Source organism: Lycium barbarum, chromosome 10, assembly GCF_019175385.1.
Source record: "Lycium barbarum isolate Lr01 chromosome 10, ASM1917538v2, whole genome shotgun sequence".
NCBI classification, from domain to species: Eukaryota; Viridiplantae; Streptophyta; class Magnoliopsida; order Solanales; family Solanaceae; genus Lycium; species Lycium barbarum.
The window spans coordinates 95,762,844-95,784,491 of NC_083346.1; the positions used below are offsets into that span (position 1 = coordinate 95,762,844).

General features: G+C 34.2%; 2 protein-coding genes across 4 annotated transcripts; one reads left to right on the plus strand and one right to left on the minus strand.

Moving 5' to 3' along the window:
- Positions 1 to 1,563: 1,563 nt before the first annotated feature.
- LOC132612590 (exocyst complex component EXO84A-like) lies at positions 1,564 to 8,373 on the plus strand. Of its 2 annotated transcripts, none has more exons than XM_060326671.1 (6): positions 1,564 to 2,107; positions 3,071 to 3,168; positions 3,816 to 4,851; positions 6,118 to 6,822; positions 6,934 to 7,070; positions 7,465 to 8,373. In XM_060326671.1, the coding sequence occupies exons 1-6, from the start codon at positions 1,946 to 1,948 to the stop codon at positions 7,601 to 7,603; spliced, it is 2,277 nt and encodes a 758-aa protein (XP_060182654.1). In that variant the 5' UTR covers positions 1,564 to 1,945; the 3' UTR covers positions 7,604 to 8,373. The 2 variants fall into 2 exon arrangements, with proteins under 2 accessions (XP_060182654.1, XP_060182655.1); XM_060326672.1 differs by having other exon boundaries at positions 2,087 to 2,107; positions 3,764 to 4,851.
- A 141-nt stretch (positions 8,374 to 8,514) lies between these two features.
- Positions 8,515 to 16,999, minus strand: LOC132612592 (uncharacterized). 2 transcript variants are annotated; one of them, XM_060326673.1, is made up of 10 exons: positions 16,318 to 16,999; positions 14,465 to 16,231; positions 12,774 to 12,857; positions 12,279 to 12,701; positions 11,271 to 11,406; positions 10,862 to 11,024; positions 10,230 to 10,358; positions 9,864 to 10,058; positions 9,183 to 9,305; positions 8,515 to 9,109 (listed from the first exon to the last, which is right to left on the minus strand). In XM_060326673.1, the coding sequence occupies exons 2-10, from the start codon at positions 14,664 to 14,666 to the stop codon at positions 8,999 to 9,001; spliced, it is 1,566 nt and encodes a 521-aa protein (XP_060182656.1). In that variant the 5' UTR covers positions 14,667 to 16,231; positions 16,318 to 16,999; the 3' UTR covers positions 8,515 to 8,998. The 2 variants fall into 2 exon arrangements, with proteins under 2 accessions (XP_060182656.1, XP_060182657.1); XM_060326674.1 differs by having other exon boundaries at positions 12,279 to 12,686; positions 16,318 to 16,997.
- Between the last annotated feature and the right edge of the window lie 4,649 nt (positions 17,000 to 21,648).

Below are 21,648 nucleotides of genomic sequence, written 5' to 3' on the forward strand. Positions count from 1 at the left end.
TATATATGAAAGACTAAAATGATCATTTTTTTTCATACATAAAAGACTATTTCTATTACATGGCATATGTGAAGGATTAAAATCGTCCAACCTCGTACAATAAGGGCCATTTTGATCATGTTCTCGAAAGTTTACCTACATTCTTATAACTAGTGAATTTGTCCGCGCTTCACGCAGTGATAAAAACACCGATGATTTATTATATATAATACAGATAGAAGAGGTATTTATAATATATAGATAATATAATTTGTTTATATTAGCTAAATCGGAAATATAGAGCGCTTTCAGTAATTTGGTGACAATTTTCATGCTTTAAGAGCTATTATGTCTTAAAAGTTGTCTATAAAAGCATACAAATGCCCGACTTTTATAAAAATGGATTATATTTTTAAAGTTGATATTAATCACTTATCTTTCTTAAAGTTTGAAGAAAAATATGTCCTTTTTTATATAAATAATAATGTTCTTATGTAATAATATATATTTAATATATATATATATATATATCTAAGTCAAGGTTCTTAAATATTTTTCGAAAGTTTCTCCTTACATAAAAAGAATGTAAAATAGGAAAAAAAAATCACTCACTTGGCCATTTCTATATAAATACGCTGATGTACAATTGATTCCATAGAGGAAAATTTTAGTTAGTAGTTAGCAGCATTCCAAAAAAATCATAAGTAATTATTTTGAACCAAAAGAAATTATACACTTACGATAATAAAAAATTCATATACAAATCAAGCTAAAGAGGAATCACAAAGAGAACATACGGAAAAGATATATAAAGAAGAAAATAATACAATACGCACATCATTGTTACGACCTTAATCATTAAAAATAGAAGAAAAAAATTGAAATTAATACATAATTTCTTTTTGAGTTCTTGTCGATATCCACTACGACAAGCTAATCCCCATTCAAGAGCCTTCTTCTTCTTCAAGTCAAATTAAAGCATGAATAATACTGTAGTAAATATAACAACATTGCTACTTCAAATATAAAATGAAAGGACAACTTTAGATAGAGTCTCGTGAAATAAAAAATATTAATTTACAATATTTGATGCTCAAGAAGGAATAAGAAATCAAAGAATGATTTCCAAATTGTTGTAGCATCTTATACTCTCAATCCTTTTGCAAAATTTGTAAGCCGGATGATTTGTGTAGTTGATTAAGGTCTCTTTAAACCTCATGCTGCTATTTTCATATCAAAACCGATTTTCAATTGAAATATATTGAAACAACATCTTCAATTGAAAGAAAGTTTGTTCTACAAGAAAAGGAAGAGAGTAGAAAATTTATGTTCATCTAAATTGCAGTTTACTCCTAAAAGTGTGTTGTTGAATATAGATATACATATAGCACTTGCAATATGCAAAATTTATGTAATGCATCAATAGTAATTTAATTGCCATTACGGTCATGTTATAGTGCTCCTGCACGTGGGTTTTATTGCTCCTACGTGGGCTGATTTATACAAACGGTAAATTGGATTTATTGCAAAGATTTATGATAGCCTTGGTTATTTGCTATGTGGGTATGATTTCAATAATTTTATGAAGCTTTTATTAGTCCATTTACTTGGTAGATTATGTACAAAAATGAACCAAAAAATGTAAAAAAAAGGAGAAAAAAAGATAAATAAGAATGCTAGCCATAAAGAGGTGTCACATCACCTTATTTATGCTTAGCTTTATATTATATATAGATTTGGATACATGATAAGAATAAAAAAGTTATCTTTTCCCTTTAACTTTAAACTAGTGTTAATCAACAAAAATAAAAATAAAAGAGAGAAAAAAAAAAAATAGGAGCGAGTCCACCGTGATGTAGTGATGATAAAGCCACCTCCAAATTCAATCACATGTTAATGTCGTGATCATATTCATAATTGTTCCTCAGAGCTTTTTCTTTTCTTTATTTTGGCAGTGTAAAAACGAATGGCAATGATGGATGGAGGTTCATTCTCGTCAAGCATAGGAGATTCTATTGATTTTGAGGAGAAGGATCTTTCACTTAGTGATAAGCTTAAAGTCTTTAAAGCTTCTGCCTTTGATCCTGATTCTTATGTCACCAATCGATGTCGTCACATGAGCGAAAAGGTTACGTTACGTTATATCTTTCTTTTATATATGTCCCCATCCCCATGCACGTAAATTCATATGGTCCGATTTATGTTACAATTTTCACTTTTCGAGATTCAAATATATAAATTTTGACCAACATTTTAAAGTGTAACTTTTTTTTGTCATATTGACATGAGAGGAATTGCGACTTATAGTAGTTTTTGAATATTTTAATTTTAATTTTAAAATGTTGAGTAATCTAATCTAATTTAACTTCAAAGATTAATCAAATTGACTTACGGGAAGCAAAGCGAATTCAGAATTAGAGTGATAATGTGTGTGATGTATATAAATGATAAATGTGTGTTTGTATATGCATACGTAGTTGGAACTGAAAGCAGTGCGTTCAATTGAACCTGCCCTAAATTCGCTTATGTGTTTTGAGTTAATATTTTTCCCTCTAACAAATGCACTGCCCTTTTTGTTTGTTTTTGGTTCGAAGATTAAGCTTCAGGATCTATGATTTGTTTTTCATTGTTATTGGAGACGTAGCTATTAGTGCATTCTTGTTAAATATGATCTGGAAGAAGGAAACATGGGCAACGATAACGAAATTGTTATAGGGAAAGTAACGTTTGAATTAGTTGAAAGAGAAAATTGTTTCTTTTCTTTTGGTGTTCCTAGTTCGAAATTTTGATGAAGTGATTAGCCTATTTTTCCTGTAGTAAGGGAAAAATAATTATTGTTCATTTTGATAACGGAAGCTAAGAAATACTCATATCCTTGATTGACAATTTGCATTTTCTTTTATCATAATTACACCATCAAGTTAACCTATATGGCCATTCACGTCTGAGATTGGCTATGGTTTATAAGAAATGACATGCTTGCTTTATGTAAAGATTCTTCTTTTTCCGGGTTAAGGGGGAGGGAGGAGTTGATTTATTTTGTTGAAAAGTAAGGTGCAAGGTAAAGAAATCTTTGGATCTTATTTTACAGGAAATAAGGCATTTATGCCATTACCTTGTGGACTTGAGGAAGGCTTCTGCAGAGGAAATGAGGAAAAGTGTTTATGCTAACTATGCCGCTTTCATACGGTAAGCAAACTCTGCCATACATTTGTGAGTTATATGTGGCCATAGAATGATTATATGTAACTATCCAACTAATTAAGTCCCAGCTGATTAAAAAGGATAAAAATGGCTTCAAGTGTACATGAAAGGTCATTTTTAGTTCCTGTTCACTGTGATCCACATTTTTCGCCACTCTATGATGAATGATATGGGAAATGAAACAGCAGTTGGAATTTAGCGGTGTAAAGGACCAAAATATTAGACTTGTCGTCGAGTTAATTGTTATTATTACAAGAATTGATATCTTTCCATAGCTAGATATTCGTAGAACTTGAAGATCTGTTCACATGTCTGCCATGGGAACTACACTTGCCATGAAGTAAATCTCTTATATAACAAAAAGAATTGAAAGCGTTGCTTGCAGTGAATCTCACTCCTCTAGTTAGATGTTCATTGAGCTTGAATGGGAGCTATTCACATATCGCTACCTAGAACTGAACTTTGGTTTAAAGGTGCATAAGGTTTTTGCCTGTGAATTTGATTTCTCTTGTTTTCCAGGAAATATTTAAAAAAGCAACACATTTTTAGTCTGAAACAACCACTATCACTCCTTTTGCAGTGTATCTAGGCTGTTGGTGCATCGAAGTGTCTTATACGTTTTATATATGCAGCACATCAAGGGAAATTTCCAATCTTGAGGGACAGCTTATTGCCTTGAGAAATCTGCTATCTACTCGAGCAGCAATTGTTCATGGTTTAGCTGAAGGAATCAATGTTGATTCTCTGTCTAGCTCTGACGCTTCAACACAAGATGATAGGTCTAATCATGGCGACAATGACACCGCCAATACTGAGAGTTGGTTAGGCCAATTTATAGAGAAGCTTGAAGTGCTACTTGCTGAGAAGAGAGTCGATGAAGTTTTGGATGTGCTAGATGAAGGTGAAAATATGGCAAAGAGTAAACAGACGACATTGACTCCATTGGCGTTATTATCATTGCAGAAAGTTATCACTGAACAGAAGCAAAAGTTAGCAGCACAGTTAGCAGAAGCTTCTTTCCAGCCTTCAGTCAGTGCTGCTGAGCTTCGCTCTGCAGTACAAGCTCTAAAACGCCTTGGTGATGGGCCCCGTGCTCATACCTTAATGTTAAGTTCTCACCAGCAGAAGTTGCATGGTAATATGCAAGGTCTTCGGCCTTCAGGTACTTCACATGGAGTAGCATATAGTGCTGCTCTTTCGCAGCTTGTTTTCTCGACGATTGCACAGGCCACAAATGATTCCTTGACCTTATTTGATGATGAACCTTCTTATTCATCTGAGCTAGTAACTTGGGCTGTCAACCAAACTGAGAATTTTGCTCATCTTATTAAGAGATATGTCATAGCTTCACCAGCAGCATCAGGATGCTTAAGACCTGTTGCTGAGAGTGTTCACATAAGTCTCGGGCACTGCTCTCTGCTAGAAGCTCGCGGATTGGCACTTTCACCGGTTCTATTGAAAATCTTTAAGCCCTGTGTTGAGCAAGCACTGTATGCCAATATAAAGAGGATTGAGCAGTGCACTGCTGCACTTGCTGCTGCAGATGATTGGTCGCTAACTTATCCACCAACTGGGTCACGTTCTCTAGGAACTGCATCTCTTGCTGGTGTAATTGCCTCCCAGCCAAAACTCTCAAGCAGTGCTCATAGATTCAACACAATGGTTCAGGTGATTAATTTTGTCCTTTACCAGCAAAATAACTAACTCTTGCATTCAGGGGTGGAGCCACAATGGTGGATACGACCGAACCCAGTAGCTTTGACTCAAACTTTGTATTTGTATTAAAAGATTCATTTAATATGTGTAAGTTGCTTTTGTGCTTTTTGTCCCGTCGGCCGAAATTAATTACGGGAAAATTTCCAAAACATATACACTAATTATGTATATTATATGTACATTTGTGTATACAAATGCTGAGATGGATGTGCGGGCATACCAGGAGAGATAGGATTCGGAATGAAGTGATTCGGGATAAGGTGGGTTGGGCCCCTGTGGTGGATAAGATGCGGGAAGGGAGGTTGAGGTGGTTCGGCCACATGCAGCGGAGATGCGCTGATGCGCCAGTGAGGAGGTGTGAGAGGATGGCAGTGGTGGGCCTGAAGAGAGGGAGGGGTAGGCCAAAGAAGTCCTGGGGAGAGGTGATTCGGCAGGACACGACGTTACTCCAGCTTACCGGAGGACATGAACGGTGATAGGAAGGGGTAGAGGTCGAGTATCAGGGTAGAGGGCTAGTGGGGGGCCGCGAGGTTTCCTTTCTCGTATTAGGAGTATTTTTATCCTGCTTCTATGTGTTGGTCTTCTCTATCTTTGTTATTTTATCATGACGTCGTTTGCTCTTGCTATTTCTCATTTTCACATGGTTTTGATTTGCTTGTCCGTATCTGACTCTTTTCCCTTGTTTTCTTTTGAGCCGAGGGTCTTTCGGAAACAGCCTCCCTACCTTCCAAGGTGGGGGTAAGGTCTGCGTACACTTTACCCTCCCCAGACCTCACGTTGTGGGATCCAACTGGGTATGTTGTTGTTGTTGTTGTGTAGACAATACACTAATTATGTGTATTATACATATATTTGTGTATACAATATGTATAATATACATAACCCATATATTTGCTGGCTATTTTGTAACATAGATCACCTAAAGGCATTCAACTGTAATTATCTCTATAAATAATCTAGCAAGAACCCAGTAAGTAAAAATAATTGTGGTCCAGAACCCATAAACTAAAACTTCTGGCTCCGCCTCTACTTGCATTTAGCTTTTCGTCTGATATATAGCCAATTCTTGTTTTTCTCTGTGGATGGTGAAAACTTTTCTGTTATGCACTTTGCCTGTCTGTTATTATCTGATGATACTTTGAACTCGCTTCAGTAATCTTTCCGTAGTATGTAATATTCTGAATCTCTTTATGGCACTAAACTTGATAATTCTCTCAGGAACTCTGCGAGGACATTAGTCCTCTTGAAATCTTACAGTTATCTGAGCAAACTTTGGAAGGTGTGATGCAAGTGTTTAATGCATACATAAGTATGTTGATAAAAGCATTACCTGGTTCAGTGGACAATGAGAACCTTGAAGGATCTGTAAATAGAATTGTAAGAACGGCTGAGACAGAACCCGAACAGATTGCTTTACTAGCTAATGCATTATTGTTAGCAGATGAGCTAATCCCTCGTGCAGCCGGCAAGCTTTCATCTTCACAACAATCTAATAATAAGACGGATGATACATCTAAACGAAGTACGGAGAGGCAATCCCGTCCTGTAGAGCAAAGAGAACTGAAGCGAAGACTCCAACGTTTAGTTGATCAGTTGCGTGACAGCTTTTGTAGGCAACATGCACTTGAACTCATTTTCTTGGAAGATGGTGGCGTTCGTTTGAGTCCAGACATGTACCTAAATATGGATGGAAATCCAGAAGAGATAGAGTGGTTTCCATCTCCAGTATATCAGGAAATGTTTGGAAAGTTGACTCGAATTGCAAGCATAGCATCAGATATGTTTGTAGGAAGAGAAAGATTTGCTACAATTCTTTTGATGAGGCTCACTGAAACTATCATTCTATGGCTTTCTGAAGATCAAACTTTTTGGGAAGAGATTGAGCAAGGGCCAAGGCCTTTAGGTCCACTTGGCCTTCAACAGGTTCTTTTGTTATATTATTTGTTTTCTTTCGTCTTTGTAAATTTTTTCGTGTACAAATTAGTTACCTTTTTTTTTCTTGAGAACTGAAACACTGCTCTATCACCCCTTCAGTTTTATTTAGATATGGAGTTTGTGATACTCTTTGCTTCACAAGGGCGTTACTTGTCTCGAAATCTTCAACAAGTAATCAAAAACATCATAGGCAGAGCCATTGAAGCAGTTGCTGCAAGCAAAATTGATCCTTACAGGTACAGTCAGCCCTCTCTATAAGAACAGTCCTTTTTATAACAACATTTCGCTATAATAGTCAAGTTTTATTTAGAACCGATTGTAATGTTATATTATGTATTCTCTATAACAGCATTTCGCGACAGTAGCCAAAAAGTATCCAGACAAACGATGTAGTTATAAAAAGGTTTGACTGTATTTGATAGAAAATAAAACAAAGCCCCAGAATCATAATGCTTTCTATTACACCATCATTAGTTATTGTATTGTAAGGACTCATCATCGATTCACTAGTTTTAGGCTGACTTCAACCTACTCCAATCCTCCTCTGTTTGAAACTGGCAACATGGACAAGCTCACACTGTCAAAGTTCAGTAGTTACTAATTAAAAAAAAAAAAAATTGAAATGTGCAGTGTACTTCCAGAGGATGACTGGTTCGCAGAAGTTGCTCAAATTGCTATAGATATGCTAACTGGGAAAACACAAGTTGGGGGCATGGAGAATGTTAGCAGCCCTACAGCATCATCGGTTCTTTCTCATGGAAGTAACTGATATTTAGCAACATTTGAGGACAGCAATCAACTAAAATACTTCATTTACTTCTTGATTTCTTGATTTGATAATCAGCTAAGATACTTCATTCAGTTGGTGTAAAATTTATTTTCTTAATTACTCCTATATTCTATTTTTAGCTAAAGTCAAACTAGGTTCCTCGCTGAACGAAAAATGTATGTAGTTCTTTTATTGTCGTTTGCACTGTCACTGTGAATATCCCTTTGCTACAATATATGAAATAAGTGGGACTTGTTTATGCAAATCAACTTTTTCTTATGCCTAAGGCGGCATCAGTTGGTACTCGAAATGATTCCAAATCTTTCTCCATATTTATGAGTGAGCCAACATTTCCTTCTTACATTGTCTTGCAAAGAATGCCCGATGGTTGTGTGATTATGTGAACGGAAACTCAATCTTAGACTCGCACAAACAGTTAAAGAAAGAGGAAGATTAGGAAGATTTTCCAACTGCCCTCAGTATTATCCAATGTATCAAGAAACATCAAAGTTGTCACCCAGGATTAGTGATCTAATAGGGAAGATGCGTAGCTGTAGCATTATCAGTATTGTTGTCGTTGCCTAAAACCAGTATAGCTCTAGGAGATATAGCTGTAAGAATCATTCTTCATAATAAACTCTTTCCTGATTTCCCTTGGCTTTTTTTTTTCTGAATTTACTTGAGCATTACAGAGTCACTGAAAGGAGTCGTTATATTATGAAGCAAGAGAAAATCATTTCGCAAGTAGAATTCCAGAGCAGTGTTTTAAGTATAGAAACCTAAAAGAGTTGGAGACCTTTCGGATAATCTTTTTGAAGGAAAATCCCGTATAGAAAGTGATTCATGGATTCCCCCCCGAGTTCATACTATGAAACAGCGATTTTATGTGGGCAATTCTTGCTGCCTGGGGATCCTTGAACTTCAATATTTTTTATTCTTCACATAGTTTTCTTGAAACAACCTAATACAAAGGATCTAACTGCGACTGCAACTTTTTGACTTCATCTTCCCCATATTTTAATGATAGTGGGGGATCAAGATCTCTTTACCTTCTGGATTTTGAGCATATTTACATTTCAGAAAGGAAGCACTAAAAGAATAAGTTGCAGCAAAAAATTTAAAATAAAAATAAACAGACAACTGCTTGATGAAACTTGGAAACTAAGAGGAAGGCCCGCTCAATTGACTATTTTCTCAGCCTTGTCCATAAATTCAAACGCATTATCTAGAGCTCACTTGATATGCCATTTGCCTCTCCAGAGAGCACATTTAAATGGAGACACCGAAGATTTTGACAATTTGGGGGAAAGGGAGCCACCAGCAGGGACACAAAACTAGCTAACAATAACTTTACTTATATGCCATATCCTGTTGAGTACAGGACTATTTGTGCACCTATTCAAGGGGCTCAATTTTTAACCCCAGTTGCTGATAATTCTCATAGTCGATTTCATTTAACCGTATACAACATAAGAGCTGCTCCGGCAATTCTTCAGTTTTGTTACCCTGATTTAAAAAGTGAAAATAAAATATTACTTACAAATGATTTTGAAAAGAAGAGAATTTGAGAGAAACTCACCTGAATTGTGAGGCCTACATCCAAGGAACAGAGCTTTAGCCTATCTAGGAATGTTTCACAACCCTTCCTAGATATGTAACTGAATCTGTGCATATCTATATCAATCTCAAAATAAGTTTCTCCCTACAAAGACATCATTAGCAACTTAATAAGAGAACTTCAACATATCTCCTTCAATATGTTAGAAATGAGACGATGTGTGCAAATTAAATATTTATGTGATCTATTCTAAGAAAAATCAGATCATATACTACAGCATATTTTATATAATAAGAAACTGTAGTAATATTGTTGAACAGAATTTGATGCAAAAAGATAAACATCACAGTATGACTGCTCTTTCAAATGAGAACTGACGTGAGAAAGCACTGGCAAAGGCCATGTAATGATGTTTATCACAATTTCTACAGCCAAATGGTTCATGCACTTTCTCTAATTAAAAAAGACCCAATAATACGCGCTTAATCTGAGTATATTATCTTAGTCATGGTATAAAACTCTAAACTAATGGATGCCTCGGATCACTTGAGGATGATCCTTATTTCTCCATGAAAATGACATTCTCTGTAAATCATGTGGTTGGACATTAGAAAAATAAAAAAATTGAAAGCGATAATAAACAATAAGCTGTTCATCCAATTCTAACTCAAATCTAACAATAACCAAATGTGGCAATCATACCTTGTAGAACTCATGTTGAGGACGTGAAAGAACAGGTTTTTCGTTGTAGGCCTGCATAAGCTTCCTCTCTGCTCCACTTAACCGAAGGTCCTCCAGATTTGCTACACGACCTAATATCTTCAACCGTTCCCTGTAGGGAACAGTAGCATCTACTGGAAAAGCCTTCACTTTTTCCACTTCATCATCCATTACCCTCTGATCAATAAGAAAGCGAGAAGAGAAACGAGTGTTACAAGAGGCACAGCTCTACAACAAGTTAGCATGAACAAAAAAGACGAACATGATTAAATCTTTAAGCAGCAACAGAAGATATATACAACTAGAGACAGGCTAAAGGAGAAACAAGGAATGGTAACTAGAACTTACTCTGATGTTCTCTTGAAAATGAGAAGGAAGTTCCTTTGCATAACTTTCGGAAAGCTTAAAGTACAAGACAAAACTCATTCCTTTACCATCAGTTTCACCCTGAAAATTTGCAGTAGGATATAACGGTACCTGTAAAAATGATAAGAAAAAAAGAAGGGTGAAAACAACATCTTAGCAACTCAAATGATTGAATATTTAAGTACAAAATGGGTCATGGAGAGAATATAAACTACTTGAACATAAGAAAGAAAAGCTTTCATACTAACAAGCACGATTCAGGAGAACTGAGATGAGGTTAATAGGAACACTCTGGGGACATGGAAAATCAAAAAGTAATGGAAAGTTTAAAAATGCCTTTCAACTGCAAACATATTCCCAAGCTAGTTTCTTTTCTTTTATTTTATTTTATACTATATTGTTATTGATAGAAGTTATAAGGCCACCAACAGTGGAAACCTACATGTTGAAAACTTTGACTTTGAAGAGACGCAAACACATTTCATGTGGATCTTTAGCACAGAAATTACCTATCTTTATGATAAACATCAGACCAACTTAATGACAGCCAAAGCAATGGAGGGGAAAAAAAGAAATACACTTACTTATTCTCTTAAAGCTAAACTAAATGGTACCTGAATATTCACTACAAGAATGGCTGGAAGTGTCTCAGAGTGTTCAATGACAGGAAGTTCCACAAGTCGAGCAATATGATCAATCTTTCTTTGAGATAAAAATACATCAACACCAAAAGGATAATATGCTGCATGATTTGCAGCAAACTCTTTCTTTTTGTCTCTGCAGAAGTTAAAAATATGTGACTGATACAACATAAACAAAAGTAGAGAGCAGTTGCATTGGCAGTCGGCATGTATACACAATCAAAATGATAACCATAACGTGCACAAAAACACACCTTTAACTACGTGCATGAAAGATTTTATCGATGCCATTTTTTATGACTAGATTGTCACACTCATAATATAAGTGTTTACATGTTTGTTCTGTGTATCTGTAAGTATATGCAATGGAAGCACGCATTACCTAAAATAGTTTCCTCCCCGAACCCTGAAGGTACTTGGTTCAATATGAGACCAACTGTCAGGCAATTTCTTCTCCAATGGGCTAACTGGTACTTGGCTACCAGCTATGGGCCTTTCAAGCACGGTTTTAGATGAAACTGTACCCAAAAACAAATTAAAATTAGCTCGTTGTATTCTCTTTTCCTTGATCTGGCAACGGATCACAGATAACCGAATCATCACTTTTGTTTTCATCTCAAAGTATAAATTTATAGAGAATTTTCATGCTCGAACTTATACATAAGCTACCAAATAACCTGTTTCTAGGAGTCATTTAGCCAATTAGAGATTCTTTTACCATTGTAAGACATATAGAGAACTTCCTTTACTTTTTATTTTTATTTTGTATAATGTTGGTCTGAAATGTATTTAAATGGGGAAACATGGTCAGTGAGGATTCATCTAAGCTGACTCAACTTGTTTGGGACTGAAGCAGTGTTGTTGTTGTAAGGAGGCACTTGCTTAGAAATATCTCACTGCCTTGTACAAAGTAACTATATCTTCAGCCATATTTGCAGAGAATTGTTTTTATTATCCCAAAAGACCAACTCCAAATAAATAAAACAGCTGAAACAGAGTCATCAGATGGCACACAATTTTGCTTCAAAGAATATGAGACATGGATAATCCAATAAGAACGCTAATTCCCCAAATAAAATTTGAGAAAATATATTCCTCTGAGCAATAATAATTGCTGTTATAGACCTTGTGCAATTCTTCAAAAATATTCCTCTTAACAAACAACCAAATGCTGTTATAAGACGTAGAGTAATTCGTGAAATTTAGTCTTTATATATGTCTTCAATAGATAAAATTACTTATTACTAACTGCAACAGATTAAAGATAGTTTAGAACTAATATTTGAAGAGTAACCAACAATGATATTCAAACTTAATCCATTATGTGATGCACATTTGAAGAACTTTGTGCCAAAGCAACTAAGATCAAAAGCTAGATGTAGAAACTCACGTAGAGTGGCATAGGGATTTCCTTCTTTCCATTTGAAGGGACTTTTTAGGTCCGCTTTCTTCCTTGCACTTGGAGGACTAGAGCTATGAGATCTCTTCTCTATTGGCACAACAGTAGAGGTAAGACGGGGCAGACAGTTGTTTGAAAGAATTCCACAGTTCTCCAACAAACCATCCTCCCTTTCACTACCTACATTTTCTGAGGACGAGATCTCACTGTGGGGTTCTTCAAGTTTTGTTCGAGAATCCACTTCTTTTGGATGTACCGAACTGCCTGGTGGTTTGACAGTTCTACCTGAGCAACTTTCGCAGCTGCTAGTACGATTGCTTAATAGTTCCTCATGGTTAGCATCTTTGATAGAAGCTACACTAGTCCGTCCACCCTCAAAGCTGTTGAGAGAAAGCACATCTGCAGTAATTGTGTCTATATTTGTATTATTGTTAAGTTCAAAGGAAACAAAATCCTAACAGAAGATTGAAAATCAGAATGCTGTACCATCAGGAACACTCTGGAAATCTTTGTCACTGCAGTCAGATTCAAATATTGCAGCCGAATCAAACCATGCCTCCTCAATTCTTCCTGTTATTTCCATGATAAAACAATAAACATTAGAAACGCTTATTTATGATGGTTTTATCTGCTATAGAGCTTTAGGATAAAAGCATAGAAACTTAAACTATACCAGGTCCTTCACAGTGAATGATAGATACAACGTTGAAGATATAGTTAAACATACTTATGTCTTAATGGACAACCAAACATACAATCTCACTTTGACTTGCCACTTGCTGAAGGCATGTGACATTTAGGAAAAGAAAACGACATTGCAAGAACATGAGAAACTTTAGTAGTACAGACATGTACATATAGAAAAGAGGCCATCACAAATTTCAAGCTGCAAGAGAACGGCATGACGCAGCCAATCAGACTTTGAATGTTTCTACAACTACCTCAACGCAAATTGAGGTCAAAGGTCTAGTATTTAGTTGACTTCCACTAATTATAACTCCATTTTAACACCAAGAAAGCGATAACCATTGAGACCCTTATATTACGCTATCACCGTTATACCCCATCAGCTAAGTTTCTCTGCGAATCAATAAAAATATAGCATAAAATTGAAAAGAAAAGTACTCCCGACACGGCCTAAATGAACTTAGTGCCCTTAATAACAATATAACCTCATGCTGAATGATGGTGCCATAATTCTAGACTGATTTATTAGCATCCTACAACAAACTGCAGGACTTCATAGGAAACATAATAAAAACATCACTAGTTTTAAGTATTACTGCTGAACCCGGATTTCAAAACCTGTAATGAAATAACAAACTCAATTTGTTTAATTAATTTAAACAAAAAATAAGAAAGAGTACTTGATCCCCATCACTTTTTTATCAGGTCCTTCCAAATTAAAGATAAATGACAATGATCAAGTAACCAATCTCCATCCAAAGAAGAACAATTTAAAACCTTAATAATAATATAGGCATCCACCTCTTATTCTCTCATGATGCAAATGCCCAGCTACTGATATTTCTTGCAATTGACAACATTTATAACATATGTTACCATTTCCAGAAAAAGACATTTATAAATAAATAAATCAATTAACATAGTTGAACAACATAGAAAACAATTCCTCATTCGTCATTTCGCTTCCCTCCTGATAACCAGGACCAGGACTCTTCAAGCCATTAGGAAAAGAAGGAAATAAAAAAGCTCAGGCTTAATACATCGATAACCCTTAACTACGGTTTGTTCCAATTGAACACCTGAACACATGATAAATTGTTCTTATTAAACAATTTCGGTCAAATTGTGGAAACACTTTTGCGCTTATTCTCAAGCGTGTATTAGATAGTTAAATTAGTCATCCTAGAAGAAGAAAAGTAAGAAAAAAGGAAAGGTTGAAACTTTTCCATCCAATCTGACCAACCCTATAGAAAAATGTAGCTCCACCGACATCGACATCTCCAATTTTCTTCCACCTTAAACCTCCAACTTAACTAAACTCACTCAAAAATCAAACTCCAAACTCCAACTACCGATTACTTTCACAATTCAACAACATTCTTGATCAAAAAAACACCCAACAATCATTCTATAACCAAAACAATAAGTCCATTAAAACATGAAAACAAACAACAAATTCATGTACACAACTAAAAAGAGAGAGAAAGGACCTTGAAATGTTGGATTGTTGAAGTTGTAGTTATCCAAAGGGAATGACTCATCAATCTTGTCAAGTGACCTATCATACAAATTAGAAGATAATACTCTTTTCTTGTTGGCTTTCCTCCTTCTTCTTCTTCTTCTTCTAAACTTCTTTGTACCTCTCAATTTACCTCCTACACAACTATCTGGCCTTGATACACATCCCCCCATTATCTCTTCTTAACTTACAACAATTCTTTCATAAATCTTTATTCATCCCACATATATTAATACTACTAGTATCAAATGTAGATCATACTATCTTTTTCCAAGAAAATAATGTAAATGACTCAAAATCATAAACAAATAGTTGGTATAAATGAACAAAGAGAAAGCTCATCCCCTCATCTCTTCTTAATTTACAACATAAATATTTGTTTTATTCCACATATATACTACTAGTATCAAATGTGGATCATAATTTTTTTCAAGAAGATAACGTAAATGACACAAAAACATAAACAAATAGTGGGTATGAATCAACAAAGAGAAAGCTGATCATATACCACTTTAAGAATCATTTTTTGAGAGAATGGAGAACAAAAATATAATGTAATCTTTTTTAGAGAGAGGAAGAGTGAACAGGTGGAGAAAACATTAACTACCCCACACACAAGCGGTATATTCTTGGAATTATATTACGTGATTTTCAGAGCTAAAACTAGGACAAAATTATAAGAGAAGAGGAAGAAAGGAAGTTTGAGTCTTCTTCTTTGTTCCATGGGAGCATATCATGTTATAGTATAGGGAAGTCAAAACACTGTTATTAATTACATGCGCCCATATAACGCAAGATCAGTGATGGTAATTGGTTGGAAATGACTCAACTGTCTCTATCTTATACTCCCTCCTCCGTCTCAAAATATTCATGGCATTTTTCATAACGATGAAACCCCTTAAATGTTGGCATATGAACTCACAAAATCAGTCATTAATGTAATTAATACAAGCGTAAAATGGAAAAAAGCTACTTAATTTTATCTTGGATAAATAAAATGACATATTTTGAGACAAGTATTTTTAGTAAGGACGATAAATAATTTGATATGGAGGGAGTACCGACTAATCACTTTTACCTGTCCATTGTATTAAAAATAAGTTTTCACTTTAGTATAAGGAAAGACAAACTTTTTTTCTTGTTTTACCCTTAATATTAATTACTTATTTTCAAATCCTTTCCAAATTTAGTGAGACTATACATCAAAAAATATGAGTATTATGGTAAAATACATACTTCATTTATTCATTTTTAAGAGGTGTTCAAAGTCAAAAGTGGACAAGTAAAAATAAACGGAGCGAGTTGTTAATTAGGAGTAATTAATGCTTTAATTGGTCGCGGCACATAAGTTTATATTTTCACATCATAATATCCCACAAGTTATGTCCCGCACGAATTGTCCCCTTAAAAAAATTTATGCTCCACTAAACATAAGTTAAATTGCTAAAGGGCAAAAGTTAAAGACCAACCCATTTAAAGGGTAAAAATTAAAGACCTGCCATTTGAAGGAAATTCGGGCAATTTCATCAACAAATAATTACACACAGATACCAGTCAGGCATCTAGTTTGCCGTTTTTAACCCAACCACCCACTTCTTACCCATGTAACCTTTCGGCAATCTAAATTATCGAAATTTTAGCCAACTTTCAATTTCTACTGTTCACGTACCATGCCCACTTCTTCTAGTTGACCACCATACAACTGAGTGCTTTTTCGATCGTCGATCAGGCTGACTTGCTGTGAACGTGTAAATATCATTTTATTTAGTATTCATAATTTATAGAAAAGAAAATTACTTGTGAAAATAGTTAGATATATAGCACCTCATCTATTGTAACTTTGTGTGGCATGATCGTTTTAACGGCTAATGCTCTGGTAGGGCAATATCCAGAAGTCCCAAAATTGTGAACTGGGCATATCAGTTCATCGCGATTCTCCGGCGAGCTCAACTTAAATACGATTTCCCCAATATTCTTAACCTTGTTTGTTTTTGGAAATTCGGAACTCAGGGATTGCTTTGTTCTGCAAATGTCAGAATCTCAATATTGATTTGATTACTCAAAATTGTCAGGGTTTGGGGATTTTTGAGGCGCTATGGCTCAATCGATAAGCAGATGTGAGAGATTTGAGGTTAGGGGCTATGTGGTTGAAAAAGCAAATCGCGGCGGTGTCTTTCTCAATGGTGTGGAAGGCGTGCCACCGAGTCGATGACAGAGAAGTGGCGATCAAGGAGATTTTCACTGCCTGGCTCAATAGTAAACTGAAAGAGAGCCTCAAATCTGGTGGATTTCGGAGTTGGAAGGAGCTGGAGAAGATTTCTGGCCAGTGGACCTAGTTATGGTTGATTTTCTGGCGGTAATTTTTTGGTCCCCCAAGGAATACATTGTTTATCCACAGTTATACAAAGGATATATATTATGCATACATTATATATAATATATAAGAATGTATATGTAATGTATATAGTGTATATAAAGTTACAAAAAATGTTGAACAAGTTACATATAGCTATACAGAACATACACATTTTTTATACACTGCAATTTGAATTGGTTTCATATTTATACATGATTATACAAAGTATATACATAATTCATAAGAGTATACATAATGTTTATATATAGCTATACAGAACGTATACATTATCTATACATTAATGATACAGTAGAGGGCTAGATTGGCTGCAAACTAGATGGGTGAGCGGTATATATAGGTTATTTCCCCTTTCATCAACGGCAATGGGCTAAGTGAGAAAACATAAAATGGCTAGAAATGACGGATAGTGTCCCCTAAAGTGTTCAGTCTTGAATTTTTGCTCCCACTAATTTTTTTTTAAATGACCTTAATTTGAAAAAAAAACATCGTTGGGAAGAACTTTTGTTGCCCATCAGGCATAAGTTTTAACTTTTGCCTATAAGACAGAACTTGTGATCAATTGAGTGAACTTTTGAAATATTCTGAACTCCAGCTGAGCTAGAAAATGTGTCTTATGGGCAACAAAAGCTTCCATCTGTTACCCATCAGGCATAAGTTCTAACTCTTACCTATAAGGCATGGCTTGTGTCATTAAACTAATTTATATACACAACTTATGCCCAATGGGCAATAAAAGCTTTATCAAGCGAATTTTCTGAAGTAGAGACTATTTAAAAAAAAAAAAAAAACTATTACGCGGGGTCAAAAAATCAAGACCACCCCTTATGGAGGCTATTAGTGAACTTAAACATGATCTTGTCTTTGAAAAATAGTCATTCTCATAGATTTTGCATTCCATATATGAAATCCTAAAATAACTTTATAAAATTTTCCTATAAAATTTGCAACTCCACGATAGTGTCTATATCTTAAGCAGAGAACAGGCCAAAAAAGGATTGACTTTTTTTCAAATTTTAGCTAATCGCTATACTTTTTTTTTCAAAAGAAAAAATTATTTTTATTACATAGGGGTAGGGGAAGAGGATTACAATGTGAAGATTCGAACCCTCATCAACAAGGTGAAAGTTCAGGTAGTCAACCAACTAAGCTACTAAATCTCTACGCTAATCGCTTTACTGAATAAAGCAGCAAGAAAGAATTTAGAATTTCCCTCATAATGTTATAATTAGAGAAAGAGTTTAAAATAATCAAGGTAGAAATGAGGGAAAATTTGCCAATTTTTCAGAGTTTTGAAACGCAAGAAATGTTTGTGAAGTGAGAACTCTTTTTACTTTAGGGCAATTGATAACATTTTGTTTTGAATTTTTCTTTCAGAGTTGAGTTTAAAGAGATTTGACCAGGAACAGTAGCCTTTATTTTACCTGTCAAATTAGTAGGTAAGGAAGTTTTAAAAACCCCAACTACCTTAAAGATGATATAATTTAATTTTAAATAAGAAACAAAAGTATTACTCCCTCTGTCCCAAAAGATTGACACTTTTATCTTTTCGAGAATCAAATGAGTTATTCTTTGATCTTAATTTTTTCATATATCTTTTAAATATTTTAAATATTAATCATGGTGACTTATAGTACTTTTTATAAAGTTTTCAAATATGTAAATTTAATTTCAAAAAAATTAAAGATTTATGTTCAAACAGTAAAATTAAGAAATTTGACTCTCGAAAAGCTAAAAGTGTCAATCTTTTTGGGACGGAGGGAGTATCATATATTACATCACTTACTTGATGGGAAACTTAAATATTATCATGGTCGTCCATTTATTAATTTCCTCTTTGTGTTGACAGAATTGATCAATGATGGCTCATTAAATTTACTACTCCTTTTTCAAATTTTGGGGGTTTAGGAAACTAACCCCTATATTAACTAGTATGCTACATTTCTAACGTGGTGCATCCTAAGGTGATGTATTTCATAAAAAAGACAGTGAAAAGCATGATAAAGAAAAGTTTTTCAGTTTTTGTAAAAATGAAAAAAACTGTTTCAGATATATTTACAAAAAACAAAAACAAAAAAGCTATATATTCCCAGCATAGTGTTTGGTTGAAAGAAGTTTTTCGAAACAATAGTATCTGAAAAGAAGCATCACCTAAGCATTTTCAAGAGTTGTGACATTTCTTGTTTACGTTACTTTGGTCGGTAGCAATTGTTTTACTCTATCTTCGAGTAAACTTCACCGGTGATCATTGTTTTGAATTTATCACGTAAAAAGCACCTTTTTTTTTTAATATAAAAATCATTCGGCTTAAAGTTTATTGCATAAAAGTCATCTAACTTAAAGTTTACTTTCTCCATCTCAAATTATTTGTACTTAAAGTTTACTTTCTCCTTCTCAAATTATTTATCATTTTTTGCTTTACACGTCCCTTAAAAAATATTCCCTCCGTGTCAATTTATATGAGAGTTGACCTATTTGGGGAGTCAAACAGCTCTTTCTTTGACTATGATTTTCTTAACTCTTTTCATAAATTATGAATTATTAATTATGCAGATTTATAGTACTTTTTATGTAATTTTCAAATATGTAAATTTTATTATAAAATACCCGAAGAATCTATGTCTAAAATTGAGTCAAAGAGATAACTGTTTGACTCCCAAATGGGTCAACCCTCATATAAATTGGTATGGAGGGAGTATTAATTAGGAGGGATATGTGACTACCTTACCCTTATATATGTCTAAGTTATAATCTTTCTCCATTAAATATTTATTCTATTTATGAGTTATCTCCAATAATGATAAAATTGTACTAAGAATAAATCGGGGGAAAACAATGGATTGTGTCTTGACCTTCTAAAGCGATAAATAATTTGAGAAAATTATGTTTAGTAACCACGACAGATAATCTGAGACGGAGGGAGTATCATATAAAAAGTCATCTTTCTATTTTTTTGTCACGTAAAAGTCATCCAACTTTGACTAAGTTAACTAAAAAATAAATTTCACTTAAATTTTTATATTTTATACCGAAAATATGATATGACACTCCAAAATTATTTTGGTTGGTAGTAATTGTTCTACCCTATCTTCCCTTTTTTATGGTTAAGTGCTTGAACGCATCATTTATGGTTGATTTGTTCTTCATTAGATTTAAAATAAGATTGTCCTTTTCGAACTTTTTCTGTCAGTGCAAGAAATGAGAAACTTGCTTGACATAAGTTGATGCAAGACAGCAAGACACTCTAGAAATTGTGTAGTGAAGCAGTCAAGCTTATTAAATACTGTATTTCATAGATTTTATTACTTTAAATAACGAATTGATGGTTGGATTGAATACAACTTGCTTAAATAAAATAAAAGATACCAATTAGCTGGACTATACTTTTGAAATTAGATTTGAGTCGCAACATTCAACACGCAAATTGCAATAATCATAGTATATGATTAGATGGAATTTAATGTTAAAGGATCAGGATTAGTGTTGGGACATGTCTTGTTTTTAGCAACTACTACAGCCTAGAACGAGTCATAAGTCATAATTACGTCTTTCGAAATAGTATTACGCGTATTTGAAGATCAAGCAATCTTTTATCTTGATAAAGATCAATTTCAACATAATTTAAGCAATATGAAAACTGAAATATATATTAGATACCCTGAGATATATATTACATTATTAAGAATATTATTGTCAAACATACGCTTGATGCTTAATTAATTACTGGTATGATATGTTAAGCATTGATCTAAACCAGGCTACAAATATCAATAATTTAAGCTAATTAGGCTGTTACAACTTACAACAACAACTGGACGATCCATCGTTACACAAAAGGGCTTGTTCCATAGTAGTAATGAAATATTCTAAATTTCTGGCGTCAATATTAACACAATAATGATACTTGTGTTAAAAATTTTGTTTTGCCTTGGTTGAATTAACTAGATATTCCATTTGCAGGGCAGATCCAGAGAGTTGACTATGGGTTCACGCGAATTTAGTAATTTTTGTTTAGACCGCGTATATGTTATCCCTGTGTTCAATACATAGCAACTAGAAACAGGAAAAAACCGTTAGAACATATAAGTTTCGAGCACAACAGAAAAATGTGTTTCCTTCAGAAATTTAATCCCCTCAAAATTGCCTAATGTTTTGGTTTCATTCCTTCCAAGATAGAACGGAACACTATTCTACAATATTAACAATTGAAATTTGTAGAATTTCAGCGAACTCAACAAACAGAGCAGATCACACGACACTTGTGTTAAAAACAATGCAGAAATGAGGGGAGAAAGATTGCAGATTTCGCAGATCAGTAAGTGACCTTTCCACGTGGCTTAACGGAAAAGTCATGAAATTAAAATTAAATAGAAATATTATCAATCAATCAGATCATTTGATTAAAATCAAAACTAAAAGACGATGACGACACAAGATTTGTCTACTCTTCTCAAACCTTTAAGAGCTTGAAGAAGTGCTTTATAAGCACAAAACTTTTCCTCTCTTTAATCAATTAGGGACAAAGTTCCTTAAGAACCTTGTTCAAATTTTCATTTCCCATTTCCGAATTCACACCACACTTGAACAAAAAACCCGCTAGTACTTACATTAAATATTAAATATTTAAGTGTGAATTTGATTATTATTGTATATTAATTTGACGTCGTTATAGGTTAATCTATAAACTTTAATTCTTCGATCTGCTGCCTCTGTCCATTTCATCATGAATTATCATTTGATTAACCTTACCAAGTCTAACAACATGACCATTGAGCTTATAT

Coding starts and splice junctions, on each gene's coding strand:
- LOC132612590 (XM_060326671.1), top strand. CDS start 1,946: ATGGCAATGATGGATGGAGGTTCATTCTCGTCAAGCATAGGAGATTCT. Junction 3,169..3,815: donor AACTATGCCGCTTTCATACG/GTAAGCAAACTC, acceptor TTATATATGCAG/CACATCAAGGGAAATTTCCA. Junction 4,852..6,117: donor GATTCAACACAATGGTTCAG/GTGATTAATTTT, acceptor TAATTCTCTCAG/GAACTCTGCGAGGACATTAG.
- LOC132612592 (XM_060326673.1), bottom strand. CDS start 14,666: ATGGGGGGATGTGTATCAAGGCCAGATAGTTGTGTAGGAGGTAAATTG. Junction 11,025..11,270: donor CGGGGAGGAAACTATTTTAG/GTAATGCGTGCT, acceptor TAACTTCTGCAG/AGACAAAAAGAAAGAGTTTG. Junction 9,110..9,182: donor ATGTAGGCCTCACAATTCAG/GTGAGTTTCTCT, acceptor TTTTTAAATCAG/GGTAACAAAACTGAAGAATT.